Source organism: Anticarsia gemmatalis, chromosome 23 (genome assembly GCF_050436995.1).
Source record: "Anticarsia gemmatalis isolate Benzon Research Colony breed Stoneville strain chromosome 23, ilAntGemm2 primary, whole genome shotgun sequence".
NCBI lineage: Eukaryota > Metazoa > Arthropoda > Insecta > Lepidoptera > Erebidae > Anticarsia > Anticarsia gemmatalis.
The window spans coordinates 3,120,232-3,143,315 of NC_134767.1; the positions used below are offsets into that span (position 1 = coordinate 3,120,232).

Genomic DNA, 23,084 nt, shown 5'->3' on the forward strand with positions numbered 1-23,084 from the left:
TCGCCACGCCGGCTACCATTGCGTCAGGAGGTCGTTTCAGGGTTCAATTCCTACACGAAACAATTATTTGTGCGATCTACAAATAATTGTTTCGAGTTTGTAAAAGTCCCGTGAAAAGCAATTCTTGTGTGGGAGTTGTCTTTTTAAGAAAGAAAAAACTAAGAAAGAAGAGAAAATGGAACTGACGTGGAATTAAAGGCACTAACAAATCCTGGAGATTATTATAGTGGTAAACTTCTTAATTCTTAATTCCTCTTTCTAGTAAACTTTTTAATAGGAAATGTTAGGTATATAATAATTTATTATATACATTTACATAAATTATAACACGTGGATCCACTTTAGTTATTTACTTGTAACAAGGAGTGGACTACGATTCAGTTTTTAGAATGCAAAATCTTTTTATAATCTATGTAATATATAAATAAAAAAATATGGACGTACGGTTACAACACATAGACCATATTAAAGACATGACGTATTTAAAAGAGATCTTCTCGAAATAAATTTTATTTGACAATACCACATAATATAATAAAACACCAGAAACAAAATATTAATAGAACAATATCACTTTGCAAACGACTAATACTTTTGCTCACGAATTTGTACTCATTGTTATAGGCATCTGCGTTCATAAACTTGACGAGAGACTCACGTGACGGACGCGGGTCTCCACCGGGACAGTTCACGTACATCATGTTGTGATCACATTCCTAGGAAAATATAAACAAATAAAATATTATTTAAATCATCATTATTTCTGGCAAAAGACTTTTCAAGGGCCATTTCAAACGTGCGAACTAAGTCATGTCATTTTATCGCAGTCTCTCACTCGCACCTACACATTCCTATAATTCTTTTGATAATGACGTAGTTCGCATGTTTGTAACGTTTCAGTTATAGAATCAGGCATACTAGGACTATAGAATAAGGCATCTAACGGACATAATTATTTTATTACTTTCATTGCTGTTTGAAGCACTGATAGTATACCTAAATTTACTTAGATTTACGCACAACTTGTTCAGCAACCATTGACCCATAAAATATAATCTGTGGATAGGAGACTGCGAATAGTAGTAGTAGTAGTATTTGAACAGAGAGTATAATATTAGTTTCAAAAAACTAATTTGAATAGTTTAAATACAATTTAATTATTTTTTTTTTAGTCTTACTCTTATTGTTGTTGTTTTGATATCATATTGTTTAATACGATGATTACATTTTATAATCCTCTAAATACACCACTTAATTAAAAATTCGTTTAAGATCACCATAACATTAACAATAAATTGTTCCGTGACGATGTTAAAACAAAAGCCTTGACATTCAAGTCTCAGATTCAATGTAACAAAACAGACAAACAACCATTCCATCTGAGAACAAAAACGTCCAATTGCAAAAGTTCGGAAACACGATTTCAGTATAAAGTAGCCGAAACAAAAGTGCCAGGAATTGTTTTAACTAGGCGTGCAACGTAAAATTGTAGTCTCTTTTACAACGAAATTGCAGAGCATTTGAAATTTGCGAGGAATTGCTGCGGAATCGCTGCGGAATGCTGACAAGACTACGGACGGACTGCGGAACAAATGGGATTGTGCGTGCACTCGGCGAGACTACTTGAGTCCTTTTTTGATTTGTCGAGTTTATTTCGGACGCGTTGATGTGAGTTTTCGTTTGATGTTCACAAAAATGTCGGAGTTTGTATGGCTTTTTTATGCGAGAAATGTTTCGTAGCACATTTTTTGTAATGGGTTTCTGGTTTACGGAAGGGCTTTTAGCTGTGCTGATAATTATGATAATGCTTTTCTAAAAATGCTGTCATATTATGAAAATGTGTTTTAGGAAATACTAGACAAGGATAAGCCAAGTAAAATATTATAAAGAGAAGAGATTGAAAAAAGGTCCAGTGCGTCGTACTTGTAATGAGCGATTCTGTATGACACAAAGTATGGATAGGAATGAAACAAAGGGAGTTTAGAGGGTTGTATTCAATGGCGTTCTCTAGTCTCTGCCTACGCCTAGAGGATGAAAGCGGGATTTTATGTGTATATGTATATTGCAAAAACTACAAAACCAACATTTCGGGTAAGTTAGTAAAATTCTTACGCTAACATTATCATAACAATAAAAATATGAAGTCAGGAAAAGTAACCAAAAACAATTTCAACTCAATTATTTAAACGAAGTGCACGAACAAAACGTTACAATTTGTACGAACGAAAGAAAATAAACTTAGTTCGTAACTTTATTCCGTTCAAACAAGAATGTAATGCATAGAAAACGTAGTTTTTGTCAAAACTGAAATATGAAAGAGTTGTTATGTTGAAACGAAGCCCAATTGCTCGTTGCGAGAGATATTTGAGGGAAATGTCGTATTCATAGCCTTTTAGTTAGTTAATTGACTGTTGAAAAATAAAACTATGGCTCCTTGGAGAGTTTTCTAGTTTGTTTTAGTACAGTATGCATAAATACTAGCACTTTTTATTGGATTCTTTTGTATCTTGATTGTTTACTGAAAAAAGTAAAGCTATATCCAAGTGATAAAAGACAAGTTTTTTTATATGCTTGTTTCCATAGAAGGTGATGCACACTTTTCCCGAAAAAAGAAACCCAAGATCATCCAAATCCAGGAAACTTTGGATACGTTTACTGATGAAACCTTATTAGGCATTAATACACCGTCTGTGCATATCTCAATCTGATGAAAAGTATGCGAATGAATGGGAACAATACTAGTAACTTTTCCATTCCACAGTTTCAGTTTTGTTCAAAATATGTTAGAGCTTTCCCATTTTATTCTTCATAGAACTAGAAGCAACTAACATCGAGTAATCTACTGTATTCGTCACTTGTTCCACAGTCACGATTACAACGTCACACCTATGCCAAATCTGAAATTTCAACAGCTAACATTCTACAGAGGGAATATGAAATATCAGGTGTCATGGCGATCGTTAATATTACAAAGTGAAGCGAAAACGGCTAAAAAAATACTCGAAGTTCTATTCTGGAACAATTTACTAGCGTAGGTGAATTGTAGGCATCGTTTTTTGATATTTGGAGTGCATTCGATTGTTGTTTAATGAAATACTAGAGCTTAATAAAAACCAAATGGTTATTTTATTATATATATTAGATAGCTCGAAAAGAGTTTTTTTTTATCGCTGACCATTTCTTCAAGCTAAATAAATATAAACTTAAGGAAAGAATCAAATATTATATGACTGGTACTGTGCTATTGCATTAGGTTAAGAACCTGTAATAATAGTTGTAAGAGGCATTTAAATAGATAAATAAATGTTTTTAGATGCACTCATCATCATCATCATCATCTCAGCCGGGAATCGTCCACTGCTGGACAAAGGCCTCCCCCATCGAGCGCCAATAGGACCGGTCCTGGGCCGCCCTCATCCATCGGACTCCGGCAACCCTTACCAGGTCGTCGGTCCATCTTGTGGGGGGCCTGCCAACACTACGTTTCCCGGTTCGTGGTCGCCACTCAAGAACCTTTCTGCCCCAACGGCCGTCGGTTCTGCGAGCTATGTGCCCTGCCCACTGCCACTTGAGGTTCGCAACTCTTAGGGCTATATCGGTTACTTTGGTTCTCCTGCGGATCTCCTCATTTCTGATTCGATCTCGCAGGGAAACTCCGAGCATAGCCCTCTCCATTGCCCTCTGGGTGACTTTGAGCCTTCTGATAAGGCCCATAGTGAGCGACCACGTTTCACCGCCATAGGTCATCACTGGCAACACACACTGGTCAAAGACTTTCGTCTTGAGACACTGCGGTAATTCGGACGAGAAGATGTGTCGGAGCCTCCCGAACGCTGCCCAGCCGAGTTGGATTCGACGAGTGACCTCTTTCTCGAAGTTGGACCTACCTAACTGGACAGTTTGTCCTAGGTAGACGTAATCGTCAACAACTTCGAGTGTAGCGTCGCCGATCTTGACAGGGGTGGGTCTGACATGGTGGTTCGACATGATTTTTGTCTTGTCCATGTTCATTTTGAGACCCACTTGTTGGGATACGCTACTGAGGTCATCGAGCATTGCGCCTAGGTCTTCCATGGTCTCAGCCATGACTACGATATCGTCGGCAAATCGAAGGTGAGTCAAATACTCGCCATTGACGTTGATGCCGAGTCCTCTCCAATCCAGAAGCTTGAAGACGTCTTCCAGTGCAGCGGTGAACAGTTTCGGAGATATTACATCTCCCTGTCTCACGCCACGCCGCAGCTGGATAGGTTTCGAGTTCTGGTCTTGAAGGCGGACTGACATGGTGGCGTTTTCGCATAAGCACTTCAACACTTCGATGTACCGATAGTCAATTTGGCACCTCTGGAGAGACTGTAGCACTGCCCAGGTCTCGATCGAATCGAAGGCTTTCTCATAGTCCACAAACGCTAAACATAGGGGCCGGTTATACTCCTCGGACTTCTGTATAACCTGCCGCAGCGTATGTATGTGGTCTATGGTACTAAAGCCTTTTCGGAAACCGGCTTGTTCGTGAGGCTGGAAGTCATCGAACCTGTTAGCGAGACGATTCGTAATAACTCTCGAGAACAGCTTGTAGACGTGACTCAGGAGCGAGATGGGCCTATAGTTCTTCAAAAGAGCTTTATCGCCCTTTTTAAAGAACAGCACCACCACGCTCCTGTGCCATGCCTTAGGCGTGGTACCCTCGTGGATGACAGAATTAAACAGTTTTCGGAGAGCTTCTAATATCGGCTGTCCGCCCGCTTTTAGAAGCTCTGCTGTTATTCCGTCATCACCTGGAGCCTTGTTGTTCTTGAGCTGTCTGAGAGCCATACTAATCTCGCGCAGGTCGATGTCCGGGATATCTTCGGTATAGTGTCGGGTTAGTGCGGCTCTTGGATCTGTTGCCGCACTGCAAACAGGTGATCGTGTGGACGTGTATAACTGTCCGTAGAACTTCTCTACCTCACCCATGAGCTCAGCTCCGGAAGATATGATCCTGCCGTCCTCGGTCTTCAGTTTGGTCAGCCGGCTTTGCCCAATGGACAGATCCCTGGTAAACACCTTAGAGCCCCTGTTTCGCTCAATAGCCTCTTCAACACATTTGGTGTTGAATTGGCGTATATCGCGTTTCAGGGACTTTGAGATCTGTCGGTTGAGCCGCCGGCAGACTGTCACGTCACCGGAGGACTGCAGAACCATCCTACGTCGTTCTTCCATGAGCTGTAGGGTAGGGTCTGAGAGTTTTTTAGTTCTTTTTGGATGCTGGGTCTTAAAGAACTTGGACCCAGTCATCTGGACAGTTTCCACGAGCCTGTTGCTATAATCATCCACATCTACGCACTCACCTAAGCACTCGAAGCGGTTACGTAGTTCGAGTTGAAAGCTCTCGGGGTTTTGAATATGAGCAGGTGCCGGTCGGAGCGTGGACTTCATCAGTCGTGACCGTTCGAGCGCTATGTTTAGATTCAATGTGCCTCTTACCATTCGGTGATCGCTCCCGGTTTTCACCGCATTGATCACAGAGACATCATTGAATATGCGCCGTTTGGTCGACATGATGAAGTCGATCTCATTTTTGGTCGCACCATCGGGACCCACCCAGGTCCACTTGCGGTGATTCCGCTTCCTGAAGAAGGAGTTCATCATAAAGAGTCCTTCCCTCTCCATGAAGTCGGCCAGCAGTTGACCCCGCGCGTTTCGTTGCCCATACCCAAATTGCCCCACTTTCAACTCACTACCGCAACGTTTGCCCAGTTTCGCGTTGAAGTCTCCCATGACAACGGTGAAGTAGGTCTGGGAGCTATGTATAGCCCGGGATATATCCTCGTACATAGCCTCCACCTCATCGTCGGAATGTGCCGAAGTCGGGGCGTAGACCTGGATGACCTTCAACGAATACCTTTTGGTAATTCTGAGTATCAGGTACGCCACCCTTGTCGACACACTCTCGATCTTCACCACGTTGTTCACGAGGGACTTGTGGATGATAAACCCGACACCACCCTGGGACTGCTGGTCGCCCTCCCGGAAATAGAGCAGGTTACCTGACTTAAGGATTATTGAGTCCTCCCCCTGTCTTCGGACTTCAGATAACCCTACAATGTCCCATCGTATCCTGCTCAATTCTTCCTCCAGTTCGACTAACTTCTCGTCGGTCCGCAGTGTGCGCGTGTTATATGTTGCCAGGGCCAGTTGTCGTCGGTTGTGGTAGCCTGATCGCTGCCGGGGATTCTTAGCACCCCTTGCCCCGCCGTTACCATGACCGCTACCATAGTCAGGAATAGCGGGGCCGCCGGGGACTAGGGGCCGATCTTTTTGTGCCATCATTTTGGGGGGGTTTTGCCATAATCGCCACGCTTGGCAGGCGGGTTGGCGATCGCAGTAGCGGAAGGCTCATCACAAGACGCTGCTGCCCGTCTTGTGTCTCGCTATTTCCTTCCGCCGTGTTAGAATGGTTTGACCGCCATTAGTCGGTTGACTGTTTGCACTAGTGCTACGAAGTACCTCTAGTGGGCGGTGGGGTCGTCACGTCCCGACGCCAACTCACGTCCCGACGCCAACTTAGATGCACTAGAGCAAATATTTTTATACTAATGTGAAGTAATAAATATTTTGTGAAGTACATTTACTTTTAAACAAAGGTGACCTGACCTATAAAAATATTCGCTTTCAAAACCTAAATATTTTCAAAGTTACAACAATAACTGTAGCGAAAAAATCCCGAATATGTCCGCAAAAAATTCGAAATATCACTAGGTAAAGAGACTAAAAATTGCTTGTGAAATTCACCTGATAAACGTCACCTTCAGAGACAATTACTGAGAATTTTTGCAACGTGATGGCTTGATCGTAGGGGCATGCAGTGGGCATGTCAAAAAGTGCGTCCAAAGTACAACGTCGAAATTGAGCTCGGGCACTGGAAAAAGAAAAAAATAGTACATTTATCACCCAGGCACTGGGATTCTATACGTTTCTATTCCATTCTTTTTTCCCAGTGTATTTTATTCGATGCATTGTTCTACACTAACTGTAGCGGTTACGATAAAACGATTCGCTTTTACAGGCTAAACAATTTCTAGACTGTAAAATTCTCTTTGTACTGATGTTTAAGAGGTTTTAATAATTGCTAAGTTTTACATACTCCAAGCTCCACGGTAGTATGAGCATCGTTAGTTGGAAAATTTTCGGCAACAGTCTGGAACTGACTTTAACTTTTTGCCAAAAAGGTTCGTAATTTAATCTTGAATACGTAATGAATATCTGTTTTGCGACTTTATGATAGTGCTTTGTGTATTTTTTGACATAATATTCTGAGCTCAAAGCTTAAAACAGTTGGTACAATTATGAAACTATATCAAACTAGATTACGAAGTTTTCAATCATTGCCATTAGTTTCAATCAGAGATGCATTTTTGTCTTTTAAATAACATTACTGACTTCTTCAGTAATTTTCTTGGCGTGAAGTTTTTTTTGTGGAGAAGTTATCTTCGATCCAAGTTACGTAATAATTATTTTTTTTGGTGTGACCGACCACCACCCTAATAATATTTGATCATAAAATTGTAATAGAGATAAAATATATTCCATTCATTTCTTTACAAATAGAGATTTGCTACTAAAATTCCGGAGCGATTATTTTGTTAGATACAAACCAACACATATAAAAGTGAGTCTGGAAATGTGTCCAGTCGTGTGACGTGTTCTTCTGTTCGTCTATCACCCGCTTGAACATCGTGTAGCAATACTCCCAAGCGGTCGAGGCTTCCATTACACAGTGAGCTAGGACATCGTACTCTGAAACGAAGATAATATTTAAGACCTTTTGGTACTCGAGTAAGGATGGAAAGATTGTTCCTTCACTTAAAAACTTAAGAATCGCATATTATTAAGAAATTACTACATTATTAGACGATCATCTGATTGCGGTGATTTATTGCGGGTGCTAAAATTAGACGCAGACTAGGAATGTTTTTTTTTTAAAGTTATACTGAGTACAGAATTTATAAGGGAGGAGGATATTTATAGAGAGAAATTTATAAAATATTTTTGGTTGCCGTGACAATATTTTCAGGGGACCTAAGCTTTAGTCCTAGTGATATTTTTCTTAAGTACTTTGTAAATATTTTGTAAAGGTTATAGAACTAGAAATTAAACCTGAAACTCTCAGCAGGAGTTCTATGAAATAATATTAAAACATAAATTGTTTTAGCTAGGTTCCTTTGTAACAGATAAATAAACTTACTCGATAAGAACCAGTCATCATCACAGACATTAGCAACGACATGCATGTGGCCACGAATACTTTCTTCGTTGAAATGACTTTCAGTAACTTCCCTGCAGTCTGAGTTCCAATCTATCGCGCAGTTTGTGAGATGACGTATAGCTCTGTAGAAAGATGATTTTAATTTGATTAGGTCGGGGTAAAAGTCTTTGTATGTATGTAAATTATATGTATGAACTTGTAATAAAATCTCTTTGGCTTCAAGAATCACAAATGAGTACTCGGTTCATTAGGTTCCTTTTAGTGAGCTCGTGAAGTACCCAAGTATCGAGCTTTTTTGTGTAAAGAAAAGATTTTATTAAAAGTTCATACATACTAAAATGCGAAAAGACTTTTTCCCCGACCTAATATATTAAGTACGTTTTTATTCAAAAATCTTTACGAATATAAATAAGTACCTATACAAAAAATAAGTTACACCGTGTTAAAAACCTCAGAAGTGCATTATTCATTTAATTTATCAACTGTACAAACTTGTCAGTTCTGAAAAACAGCTTTTTGTTTTAAGAAATATGAACCGCAGTACGTTATAATCTTTCATTCTTAACATTTGTTGTCCTAAACTTGACCTTACGGTCGACTCGGTCAGTAAACAATTTTCTAATGAATATTATTACCGTTAACAAGATGTATGCTTTTGTATAAAAATGCAATGTACTAAATGGCTTGAAACTTTTTCAATGGTCACTGAGTGAGTGCTTTCAGTTGGACATTTAAGAGTTGAATTAGGCAACATGTATGTACCTACATTGCAATTTATGTGGAAGTAATATAAGTATTCTTAAAGTTTCCTACTTTTTTTCTATTTAAATAAGGATAACTCTCTCACTAAGAATTGCTCTTGTGTCGCGGGGACTTTTACAAACATACAAACAACGGACACAAAGTACAACCAGACCCGAAACAATAATTTGTGGATCGCACAAATAATTGTTCCGTGTGGGAATCGAACACACGACCTCCTGACGCAATGGTAGCGGCGTGGCGACCTAAACCACTGCGCCACGGAGGCAGACAGTACCCACATTGCAATTATTGTTGAAGCAATGTTTTTAAATAATATTAAAGTTGTAGGTACATTATGATCCTCTCGAGGGTTGCCGATAGGCGGTTGTGTCCGGCCTATCGGCATGTGGAGTTAAAGGCTGGGCAGCCTCTGAGAGGGACCCCTAAATTGGGGTGACCGCGTGGCGTGCGGCTTGTGGTACATGCTTCGGCAGTTGTCCCGCCGCACGCCGCCACAAGCGGCCGTGAGGACACACGTGGCGTAGTTTAGTGGGTATGCCTGCCCTTCTGGCGGGAGAGCCCCACATAACCCTTCACTCCACCCAGGGTGCAGGTGTATGCTTAATGCATTAGCAACGTTAAAATAAAAATTAAGAAAGCTACATTATGATCACGACTAACCTGCACCAATCAAAAACCTTCAATGGTAGCGGAGGCGCCTTCCTACTAGAATTGTACATCAAAGCAGCTTCCATAGTACAGTTCAGTGCGTATTTGGAGAACTCTTCACAATTAATATTCTTCACAACCATTTGCTTCTCTTTGTTCTTGTCCATAGGTACAACTGGCTCGAATTCTATCTCCTCTGTCGTAGTTGTGACTTTGTGCAACTCTTTGTGGGTGCGATCCTCATAATCATACAAGCCTGAAAATATTGAAAATATTATATCTGACAGTTCGAATTCAGTAAGGATAAGTAATAAAGAAGGTTTAGTTTTGAGTCTGCTGTGCTAGTAAAATACGACTTGGTCACTTTGCATTTCTTATTATTCCTTAGTTTGCCTACTCGTATGGAAAAAAAACGTGATTTAATTCATCTCCCGACACATGTTTAGAAGGCGAACCTTCGACCACTTGTTTGATGGTTCGAACTGAAGAACTGGTTCTTCTACTAATTCTATGAAGGCATTGTAATAAGATCTTGTGAGCCCGAGTGATTTTTTAAAAAGGTTCTTGAAGGGATGCAAAGTCTCGAAGAGCCCGTTGTTGGTCAGAGTAGCGGGCTCAAAGCCTAGCCACACCCTCATCCCAGATAAATAGTCCAATAATGGGACAGTTTATAAGTATTCATTTCATTGTAGCATGACAATTGAATATTTTTCCCTTACCTGAGATAAATATTTTACAAACCTATGTATCTTTAGATCCTAGAACATAAAATAAAATAAGAAAATTTCAAGGTTATAAAGAATACTTACTAAAAAGTCGATCATGCTCATACTCACAAGTCGCGTTCATAAATTCTAAAAGGATTGTCAAAATATAAATAACTATCATTTCTTTCACATCACAAGAGATTAAATATTTTGTACCATTATTGAAATTTTGTAAAACATCGCTACTTTTGTATCAATGTCTTGTTAGTTTGACGTTTTTATGTCAAATGATTAGTTTTATAGAGATTTTTATTACTCTTTACTGCTATCAATACAATTCAAATGAAAGAGGTTTGTTAAATATTCGAGTGTCAATATTTGACCTAAATGAATAAATGATTTGATTTGATTTGATACTGTTATTGTACCAACCTATTTCAAAAAGTTTAAAAATATCTTCATGAAGTCTAGTTACGTTATTTTTGTCGCGAATTTGTGATTTAGCAACAAATGTAAAATCTGTTTTTTTTTGCTACACGAACGGTGCCTACACGATCTATGTAATGCCAATAGTTCGATCAATAACAAAATATTTTTGCTTACATAAAAATACTACATTTTTATGTAAGCAAAAATATTTTGTTCATCTTTTTCATTATCATACTTTACGGGCTGTAAAAATCGTAAAAGGCTCCTTAGTCTGAGAATCTTTAGAAAAAATTACAGGGTTAACGATTCTCCCATTTCAAAACAAATCCAATCTTCATTTCAATGAAACCTGGAAATCCTACTTATCTAAGATGTCCAATATTTTCCAATTGCCACGTCGTTTTCAGGTCACATAGTGTTGCTAATATAATTGTCTTCAACACAAGACGCGAACATTGTATAATAATAATAGTGTTATCACGTAATGTCTAATTGACACTGTATTAATTGAAGAGGTGTGTGACCCGTATAATTGATTGTTCAATGTATTCAAGATGTTCAGTGATATTGTCGTCACCAATTAGATAATTACTAGCTTTCGACTAGATTTATCAGTCAATCAGTCTAGCATTTCTTTCAACTATATCGAAGTTGGCTTCCAGTCTCACCGGATGCAGCCGAATTACGGTATCTTACATGGAGCGACTGCCTGTCAAATCTCCACAACCCAGTTGCCTGGGCTATAACACGATACCCTTCGGTAAGACTGGTTGTCAGACTTTGAAACCTCTGACTACTGGTAAAGACACTAAAAGATTTTCGAAAATGGTAGCTGGGAAGTCAAACAAGAATTTAATGATCGAAGGTTGATACGGTAGGCGTAGAATAACGTCAAGTCCACTTCTTTAATATTAGGTCGGGGAAAAAGTCTTGTCACATTATAGTATGTATGAACTTGTTATAAAATCCTTTCTCTACACAAAAAAAGCTCGATACTTGGGTACCTCACGAGCTCACTGAAAGAAACCTAATGAACCGTGTATTCATGATTCTTGAAGCCAAAGAGATTTTATTACATGTTCATACATATATACTATAATGCGAAAAGACTTTTCCCCCGACCTAATGTTACTAATAGTCTCATTCCGTTTTAATCTATTGTATTGAAGCTATCGCAACGTAGGAAAAATGTATGAATAGAAAACAGATTCTAAGATTATCATTGAGAATTTAGTCTTGAATCTGATCGAGAGCTGAAATCAAATACATTCTCGTAATTTATATCCAGATCAAACTACTTGACAGAAGGCAAATTAGTAACCCTATTCGACCAATTAGTATGATGAAATCGAATTATGGATCATGTCACTGCGTTAGACGTCATGTTCAAACTAAATGGTGCAATACATGTAAAGTATCGTTCATACAGACATTTAGAAAATTTGCGCTTAGTGTTTTTCTTCATAATGTTACTGTGAAGTGGTTGATACAGTAACGCTTACATATGTACATACATCACGCGTGATACACACGTTTCGTCTTTAACAATGTTAGGCTCAATTATTAGGGGGCGAGTCTATTGCCAGTTACCGGGCACGTTACCAATCTCCTGGCATCTCCTGGCATCTCTCAAGTCATATTCTAACATAAGAAAGCGACCAAAAGTACTTTGCCCAACCCTGGAATCAAACCCAAAACCTTAGGATCAGCATATCTTAGCTCATTACAGTGCGCGGCTTGATCTTAAATGTGGGACAACTACGAATTGAGTTCGGAATATATATTTTGAGACTGCCTTTTGTATGTTAGTTTAGTTCCCGCGACAAAACTAAAGTTAAAGAATAATCTTTTATTTCCAAGGCTTGTTTGCCCTACTGCCTACCGATAGACTTTCTTCTATACACCTTATATGTGGGCCTTATAGCCGGTGCTTCTGAAACACGTTCAATTCGTGTCTTAAAGAAGAATCTAATTAAAATAACGCTGCTTCACACTCACAAGTATGAACGAGGACTGCACAGAGATCTGACTGTGTCTTCATTAATATTTCATTAGTTGAGACGTTTGTAGCTTGTTTCACAAGTTCCTTGCAGTATTCATGACAATATACTTGTGTTATAAATGGTGGATGAAATGATTCGTTACTAATGTATACTGTGATTAAGGAATAAGATTTGATTTAAGGATATTACATTTTTTATTACTGCTAGAAATTGTCTGAAGATCACATGACTTTTTCTCTTTAAGCCACTTTTTTTAAAGTCGGTAGACCTAAATAACGCAGAGGTGTTCGGATCACGTGTATATGCTTTTATGTGTTTTAAATAATATTAATTATGTCGGCTACTCTTAACGTGTCCTTAGCTGCAATAAATGTTCTGTCTAAAAATAGTTCTAGTCTGTTAAAAATAGTACGTGTTAATATTTTGGGTTGGTGCATTCTCCCATATAAAAAAAAACCATACTCACTGTCAATTGATTCCTTAAATCAAATTGATTTTAGGGACTATGGAAAAAACAGACCTCAAAAAATACTCATAACAATATGTACGCAGTCATATCTATTCCCTTAACTCAAGATTAGCTAGCATATTAAATAAAGACGTAAATAAATCCACATTTGCTAACAAAGACATACGTCAAATAATTACAGATGGAACAACGTGAATTGTGGTCTCAACGTTGGTGACTGACATGAGAACGCCATTTACATAAGCACAAAATCCTCTTTTACGACCAATAGTTCGTGTAATAAGAAATATGTAGAGATGTGGTTTTACTAACGTGAAATTACGACCAGAAATATATATACAGAAGCAGCTGCGTTTGTTTATGATTGATATTAGTATTAAAAATGAAAAAGTTCATAATGTTTATCTGTTATAGTTTTATGGATAAATCTCTTGACCGATTTTGATAAAATTTTGCATGTAGACTTCTAAGACACTACACATATTGTTAGCAATTTTCTTTAATCACAATTCTCTTTAATCATCCTACATACCCCTTTTTAGGTGTACACAACATCATGTCACACAAGAGCAGCCTTAGGCCAGCCATTTTTGAACCAAAAATTATAAATGATATACATAAATTTTCTCAGAAACCTACTTACTAAAATCTTTCTTTTGCCCATCTTCTAAAATAAACTTAAAGCGCACCATTTTCCAGCTCTTAGCTAACCTACATTTTAGTTAGAAAAAATTAAAAGTATCAAAATTCATATTCATGTTAATTTCTTCGAAACTTTGGAGGCTACCTCTGCAAGTCTAGTAAAACTAAGTCAGCGTCAAGCAGGCGAAGAATCTTTAGTCCGTTTGATAATTAAGTTTGAATATAATTAAGTATTTTACAAAAAATGTCGTGGTATTTTAATAATATTTTCTTAAATAGAGAATAATGTGCAAAATCAAAAAAATTTAGACACATGGTTAAATTTAATATCTTTGTGTCACCTTTAGTACAATTATAAGGAAAGAAACTTACATGCAGTTTTTCAAACAGATAGAGTTAGGTAGACTGACAAAAAAATACCTTAGGCATTAAGTTCACCTTTATACAACTTTGTATAAGAAGTTGAAATAAATAAAAAGTTAAGTAGACTAAATATTAAATTCCTGTACTAGTATGCGTTGAAGTATATACTCATTTTGATAAATAGCACAAGCAAAATCCACTCCACATCAAACATTAGTTAGCAAACTCAAAGTGCTCGAACAGATCGCCAACCGGGAATCAAAAGTTTTGATTGAAATTGGCATCCTGCAACTCTACCTGTGAACTCTTACAGAACAAAATTAATTTAAGACACGTCTCCTTCGATATAAAGTTAGCGTATCGATTTTTACAACATTTTTAGAGCTCCGTACCTAAATGGTAAGAACGGGACCTTATTACTAAGCCTCCACTGTCTGTCCGTCCGTTCGTCTGTCACTAGTCTGTATCTCATAAACCATTAGAGCTAGAAAGCTGAAATTTTCTTTAATTATGTATTTCTGTTGCCTCTATAACAACAAATACTTAAAAATAAACTAATTTTTTTTGAATTTTTTGCTCAATATTAATAAAAGTTACAGGAGATGCTGAAAATTTTGATAAGGTACCATTTGTGCGCGAGTCCGACTCGCACTTGTTCGTTATTTTCTCCTACAGTTTGATATTTTCTTGGAAAATTCTCGTAAATTGTGATTCGATTTTACGGACTGCAAACAATGTTGCAGTGTTTGCATTTGTTATACTGTTTGTTTCTTGAAAACATTCGTTATATCTTATGGATTTACATTGAAAAGTATAAATTTATATTGACTATCTCTTGGCCACGACTCCGTCAATATAGACTGTAGAATGACTTGTGCTATGTTACGTACAAAATCATAGGCAAAAGATTTCGTTTCTAAAGCCTGTATATTCAAATTAATGACACTATGTTATCCTCGCCAATTTATAAGTTTCCTTTAGTTTGAAAATGTATAATTTTTAATATAAAATAAACTGATTAAATTACTAAATTGTTTTATTTCCAAAATGTTATTGGTTTTCAAGTTTTCTTTACAAAATCAGTTCGTTCTCATGAGAATGAAAATCACTGCATATTATGAAACAAAGTTCTCTCGCCACGTCTATTGATAAACTGAAAATCTGTAAAAGGGGTTTTCATGACATTTAACCAATAGATTGAGTAATTAGCAGGAAAGGCTTTAGTGCACAATTTAAGATTTAATAACTATTTCGGTCACTATTGCAATATAAAATTGCATTAAAAACATACCGACAACTCAGACGAAACAAAACTGCAAATTCAACTCCATCAATTTAAAAAATACTTCAAGATTTTGACAAATGAAAGCTACGTTGTACTAGAAAATGTCGTTGTGAAAAATACATTTCATGACTCAGGATTCTGGTCACGTGCTTCGAGAATGTCAACTGAGGCGGGTGACGGAGGAATTTCATTTCAACCAACCATCGAACATCTGTGACTCGAAACAAAAGATATGCAGTATATCTAGACAATCGCAGTATTAAATATTGAATTTTGTTTGCATAATTTATTTTGGTTTGTTGGTTTTTGTGGTAGTTGTTGCGAGAAAGATTTCTTTAGCTATTTTATTTGTTTTATTTATGTATTTTAAACTTTTTATACAGAGCTGTACTTAGGCGTACAGAGGCGGACTGAATGCCAGGGGCTTTTTTTCCCACTCTACCATAGGGTGATGCAGAGATTGTTGTGAAGGTGTTTAAAAGAGGAAGGAGATTGAGATGAGAAAGAGTGTGTTTTAGCTGTAATTGTAATCTAAATTTTAATTAGAAATGTAGATTTTTGTAGCTGTAGTCATAGCTAGTGTTCATGTTTATCTTTAACCGATATTATAAATACAAAAGTTTGACACTCTGTTAGGATTTTGTGAATAAGCCTTCAAACCAAATTGGATAATGTGTAGCAAGAATACAGTTTTAATAACTCGATATTAATACTCGATATCAAACTGGGTAATGTTAATGAACTTTTCCAGCTGAAACTTTTAGCCCTTAAAATGGCCATTATTGTACATCTTAAAGTAGCCATTAGAGTGAGCATTTTTCACTAAACTCATCAGCTTACTAACGAAATTAAACAAAAAGACAGTCAGCCGAAATTAGCAATACTATTTACATCTGTGGAACTACAAGTATTTGACAAAATCCATTTTAAAGAAAGTAATTCCTCAATCTAGCTACGTTAATATCAACATTTATTATATTAGGTCGAGGAAAAAGTCTTTTCGCGTTATAGTATGTATGAACTTTGTAATAAAATCTCTTAGGCTTCAAGAATTACAAATGAGTACACGGTTCATTAGGTTTCTTTCAGTAGGCTCGGGAGGTACCCAAATATCGTGCTTTTTTGTGTAGAGAAAAGATTTTATTACAAGTTCATATATGTATAAACTTGTAATAAAATCTTTTCTCTCTATAATGCGAAAAGACTTCTTCCCCGACCTAATACAAGCTTCACATATAGTCCATTTGCAACGTTCCTGCCATCACAGTGTTAACACCGTCACGTACTTGACGAGTGCAGCTCTCGTTACGTATGCAGCAACACTACGCTACTTACTATAAAGGAAAACGCGGAATAGAAAAAATAATGAATTTTTATATGTAAGAACTGAGTTAAGTAAATGGATTGTGATGTGTATGAATAGCATTGAAGTGTTTGTGCATTGTAGCGTGTTTGCTGTTCCTTTTGAATTTGCCAGAGCTGCAAAGATGAGATTATTATAACTTTTGAGTAGCTAACATGATATTTTCCAAGAGAAACCTATAAGCGCTGCAAGCGTATTTTGCAAGAATATTTTTTTAAATAATGAGAAATGTCAAACACGTGTTAATTGATAGTACGAATGGTAGTAAATCACACCACTGTGTAGACCAAATACAATCGTTTTTTGTTATATTATTACAATGTATGCAGTTGAATATTTGTTCTTCACTGTTTATAGACCCAAATATTAAGAAAGGTTAAATATAACCAGACCTACAACTAGATACCTACTCGTTCTAAATGGATCGACAACAATATGAGTAACTGAAATATTAATAAGTGTTCCTTAAAAAGTTAAAGGTCTTGTGCTAACATCGTCCTGTACCAAAAATAAGAACTGACAAAGTCATTTTAGAAACCAATTCACCTGTACAACACAAAATAAACAACAAAATAAAACCAAAACCACATGCTCTCACTGAATTTAACAATGAAACAAGCGATGACAAGCCGACACAACGTCACTAACAATTTACCGCCTATTTTTGTCAGAGTTAACGAAATACCTTGGAGAGTACTCTAGTTTTTCATTGCGTCAATAAATCACCCGTTTCTATATATTGACGTCAAAAGATGTGAGGAAAGGAAAAGTATATTATTGAGAACGTGGAAATTAAAAAGATCGTTTGTGATGTTCTCGAAGACGTTTTGTACGTGTCACTCTTGTCTTGTGTCGCGTAATTTGGGACTGTTTGTTTATTTTTAGAAATACGTATCGAAATATGTATTGGTGTGGGGGATGCAAAAACAATAAGGATCGTGGTGTGGGGTGACATTTTTTGCATTGGGTAGCTGTGCCCTGGATGCTGTTGCTAAGTTTTCGATTAGATTTCTATTAATTATAATAATATTAGGTCGGGGAAAAAGTCTTTTCGCATTATAGTATGTATGAACTAGAAAATACTTTTTCCTCGACCTAATATAATCGACATCGTGGCCCAAAAGAACTCAATCTAAGCTTAACATACAGTTGTATAGATTTAGGTTTGAAAATATTTTATTTCTTGTTTTGCTTGAACAACATTTAGTCGTCTTGCAATGCATGTATTAATTAAAATTTAAAATTATATATACCTAAGTAAAAAATTGATCATAAAAAATACCGGTTCCTATTTGTTTCTGATCTCATAAAAATTCAATTACCTCTTCAAAGAAGTCTACATGGAAATGTTTCGTTGAATAATTTCAATATTGACAGCAATGACATCATAATTTTTGTTCGCAGAAACTGTCAAAAATCAACAATATATAAATTGGATTAAAAGCAAGTGCCTTGTATAAACATGGAACATGAACAGAAAACTTGAGGCTTCTCCGTATCGCGTATCGAAAGAAAAATCCTGGAAAATTTTAATGATCGCTTCTCAGAATGCATTTCCCTTACAGCAGAGAAATTGAGAAGCGAAGATATAATAACAAAGATATTTAGCGTCGTTGTAATAAAACAGACATTAGTGGCGTAAAACATCAGATTCAGTATAAGATGAATTTTACACCACGCAATTAAATGTCACTGAAATATTAAATTTGCTATAAAGACCACTAATCAAATTGACTATAAGATAAGACGTCATTGATCCTTTTCTTGATTACCAGTTAAGTTTGGAACTGCATAAAGCGGACCGGTCTCAGAGCCCGTCTCCGTTACGGAGTCCCACGCGGAGGCCATTGCGTGCCCAATAATCAGATCTCTGGATCGGTTTCCGTAGAGCAGCTGTCCCACGAAAACCGTTCGCGTGCACATACATATGCGTGTTCACGGAAGGGGGGCCAATCTTCGCGTATGACGGCCATCACTAGTGGCAGCACTCCCAAAACACCAATGTCTGTATTTATTTTTATTATTGCTTAAGTCCCCAACCCGCACTTGGCCAGAGTGGTGGACTCAAGGCCTAACCCCTCCCCCTCGTTTGGGAGGAGACCCTTGCCCTGCAGTGGGACAGATATGGGTTATTAAAAAAAAAAAAAAAAGCTTGACTAACATGTCAAAAATGTAACGACAAAAAAAATTGTACCATCCAGACCCACACCTTTACTTCCTTTCAAATCATCTTTTTCTTCGCCTCATTTATATATCTAAATAATACATAGTTACAGCTCTAACATTATCAAAGATATTTTAAGTAACACCGCATTACCGTCGAACATAACTTTGCACTCTGAACCGAGCTTAAACTGGAAGTGCAGGTTGTAATCCTTTTATCATTACTAAAATTACACGAACGTATTGTGTTTAATCGTGTAATACTGTCTAAGAGGTCTAAGAGGTGATGTCTTCGTTATACATACATATTATTATGTACATGAAATCATTTCTTTTCCCATAGAGGTATACACAGACCAAAGAACGCCACTCGCTATGATAATCACAAATTTATCTTGCCTCCATAACTTTTAAACTTTTGCGTTGCATGTTTATTATAAAATATAATACGGTAATTAACACGAACACGCACTTTAATCTAGAATGCCTGACGTTTCGGCGCAGATTACATTTCCCTTGCCTCATTCACATCCATACACCTTGTCATACAGGACCGCGCCGATTACAAGTATTACGCCCCAACTTATACTCATATCTAAAGAAAATAAGTCAGTCCATTTACGTTTACATGTAGCGTCGGTCAAAGCAATACACTTATATATCTTCATTTATATAATAATATGAACAAACTAGAACTTTACATTACACTTTTCCTGTAATAAAGGCATAATTACAACCTTAATTATGTGTGATTAAAGTGCCGTAAACTAAAAATAAACCATTCTCAATATCGAAGTAAACACAAAATGGCCGCCATCACACAAGTGTGCAACTTAAAACTAATATTATTTCTACGATTCATTTTTGGTTATTGTACCAATGTGACTATCTTTAAAACAAAATGTATTGTCAAAGTCTACAGTGTGTTTATCGTTTGTTTATTGATTTACTTCACTTTCACTTACGTTAAAGTTCTTACATTTTCTAAATTACTAACTACGTGTATGGAATATGTAGCACTGGTTGTATCTTCTTGGTTAATCACTGACGAATATATGTATAAATCTTTAAAACCAATATCTTCGATAGACTTCCTTCCTTGTGCTAAAGAAATGTTTGGTAAATTGGAAAAGCTAATGGTCAAATTGGTTGTCATTATGATAACATATAGGATTGTTCATGTCAGTGTGTATTGTTTTTACGATGATAAAAGCTGCGAATTTCATGAAACAATCGGCTTTTTTGTCATGCATGTGACATGGTGGGCGTTAGATGTCGGGCAAATCAATATGATCTCAATTTTTTCGTTACTTTACTTTCGAGTGAAAATACTTAGGACGACAATAGAAAATTTTGGATTTGACAAAGTTCCTATGAAACAATATTCGCCAAGAAGTTACGTTCGAATGTATGAAAGTTTGGTGGAATCTTTGAATTATGCAAATTTTCCCGTGAAGATTATGGTAAGTAGGCATTGCTTGGCAGTTTTCCAGGTTGAAATTTCTCCTTATGTCTCTTTCGATAGAAGACAAAGTTATCTATTTTCATTGTATGGTGAAACTATAAATTGCAGCAAGCCTTATTTGTTAAAATATGCTAAAAGCGGAGACCTATAATTGGCTGTCTGTTGCGTATTGTATGCATTTAAAATGTTATTGTTTGCTGTTGGTCTTCCAAAGATTAAATAAATAAAATATATAATATATAGTTTTTCCAACGACTCCATCCGCGTGGTTAACAGCCGGTTTTTGAGTAAATTTAACAAAGGTTATCTATTCAATTATGTTTTTTTTATGTGAGTAAATTGACTAATGTCACAAAACGCTAGTATTTCTATAGCCTATATGACATTTCATTACATGAACTACAACATTGCCACCTTTTATGAAAAAAATGTTCAGTATCCACTATCCTTTCGCATTTATAATAATAAGCACGAATTAGTGTGATAATAATAAAGACATAAACTCACCTGCAAATTATCAAATAATAATGATGATATTATTTATTTTGTTTAAGGTGACGATCCTGCTATGTCTGGCAAGCCCAACGTTAATGCGAGATTATTACCGAATTATTGGATATTTCAAAGATGAAGTAAGTATTATGAATTTCTCATGAAACTGATCACTAGACAAGGTATAACCTCAGTAGAACTTATTGAACTCAAACTATACTTAGACACAATATAATTTATTATAACGATTACGTTCTAATAAATTGTATTGGCTGTCGATAATAATCGTATGAAAGTCCTTTTGAGTTTATATAACAGACAAATTCAAAATAGTTTGGCAATCTTTGGAGATAGATATATTATTACTTACTAGCTGACCCGCGCATCTTCGCTTGCGTCACATAAGAGAAAATGTGTCATAATTTTCCTCGTTTTTGTTACATTTTTTACTGGTACTCTGCTCCTATTGGTCGTAGCGTGATGATATAATAGCCTATAGCCTTCTTTAATAAATGGGCTATCCAACACTGAAAGATTTTTTCAAATCAGATCAGTAGTTCCTGAGATTAGCGCGTTCAAACAAACAAACAAACTCTTCAGCTTTATAATATTAGTATAGATGTAACGGGTCTTAAACGCGATTGAATATTAAAGGTTAGAATACCTTATTGTTCAACCGACGTTTCGATCGAATTACATCGACCGTGGTCACGGGCTGACTAAATTTTCAATCGCGTTTAAGACCCGTTACGTTATAATATTATGTGCACAAGTCGCGAGAGTTTAAAAATGTTTTTTTTTTCTTATTTATTAACTCCGCTTTAAGGTAACTGACCCTTCATTTCCAATCGCCTTTTAAGACTAGTTGCATTATAATATTAAAATACAATGTAGTCCTTCTGTTTCAGGGCTTAGTTCTACGTCACGCAATATCGATGATTTCGAGTTTTATACAAACATACCTACCATTAACAATCTCAATGGCGATGATGGATTTGGTACAAGACGAATTGGCAACTATTAAAAATATTACGATTGCAAAATTTATAACCTGCACTGGTAGGTACTTTTTAGCCTAGAATTTTTTTTATTTATGTTGGAGTTGGCTTTCAGTCTCACCGGATGCAGCTAAACACCAGTATTTGACACAATAATATAACGAATGCCTATCTGAACTCCACAACACAGTTGGGTTATAATACGATACCCCTCGGTAAGGATGGTTGTCAGACTTTCAAGCTTCTGACTACTGTACCTCGATTCTCTACCACTATCGACTGCCGACAACCGGCTAGCCATTGAATTTTGACATTTTGCATGTACTGCCAAAAAACTTTCCACGACGCCCGTCAGAGGCGCTGATCAGATTTTCATACAAAATTTCTCGATGACAGGTCGGTTGTCGGTAGTCGATAGTAATAGAGAATTGAGCTACTGATAACGACTGTCAAGGATCTGCGAAAATTACAGCCGGGACCCTAAATTTAACATGCCTTTCGAAGCACGGAGGAACTCGATATGGTCACCCATTCACAGAACAACCTCGGCAAGCATGGCTTAACCTCAAAGATCGATTCGCGCGGCTGTTGTTAACTAGATTTTAAGCTTTTCGTGACCAGACAGACAAACGCGGCAAGGGCGTTTGATAATATATTATGATATGTCGTGATAGTGATACACATAAGATAGTAAAACTTTTCTTTTCTACAGATGAGCGTGAACGTTCCGAGCTACAATTCTTAGTCGATGTGATGGATGCATTGCCTCTTCAGTACAATATATGGAGAATCATACCTTTCACTGCTCCGGTGATACTGGCTTTCTTCTCTTTGTGTACCATCAACTTTATGGCCATCGTTCAGATTAAAACTTATATGTAATTTGTTTTATAATTAGGTACATATTTTAATCATAAATAAAATATAATAGAAGTAATAATTTGTTAATAAATAAACAGATTTATTTTCACGTGGTTGTAAGTAATAAGTACCTGTTAGGCTTTAACATTACAATTTTGATACATTTGGTTGCTAAATATTTTT

General features: G+C 36.7%; 2 protein-coding genes across 2 annotated transcripts; one reads left to right on the forward strand and one right to left on the reverse strand.

The window, feature by feature from the left end:
* Window positions 1-23: 23 nt before the first annotated feature.
* On the reverse strand, window positions 24-13,857 carry LOC142982976 (uncharacterized). Its single transcript, XM_076129732.1, has 8 exons — window positions 13,802-13,857; window positions 12,388-12,476; window positions 9,674-9,917; window positions 8,228-8,370; window positions 7,638-7,779; window positions 6,775-6,901; window positions 603-716; window positions 24-50 (listed from the first exon to the last, which is right to left on the reverse strand). The coding sequence occupies exons 1-8, from the start codon at window positions 13,855-13,857 to the stop codon at window positions 24-26; spliced, it is 942 nt and encodes a 313-aa protein (XP_075985847.1).
* A 6,475-nt stretch (window positions 13,858-20,332) lies between these two features.
* LOC142982977 (uncharacterized) lies at window positions 20,333-22,922 on the forward strand. Its single transcript, XM_076129733.1, has 2 exons — window positions 20,333-20,501; window positions 22,753-22,922. Exons 1-2 carry the CDS (start codon window positions 20,333-20,335, stop codon window positions 22,920-22,922), a joined length of 339 nt encoding a protein of 112 aa, XP_075985848.1.
* The last annotated feature ends 162 nt before the right edge of the window (window positions 22,923-23,084 follow it).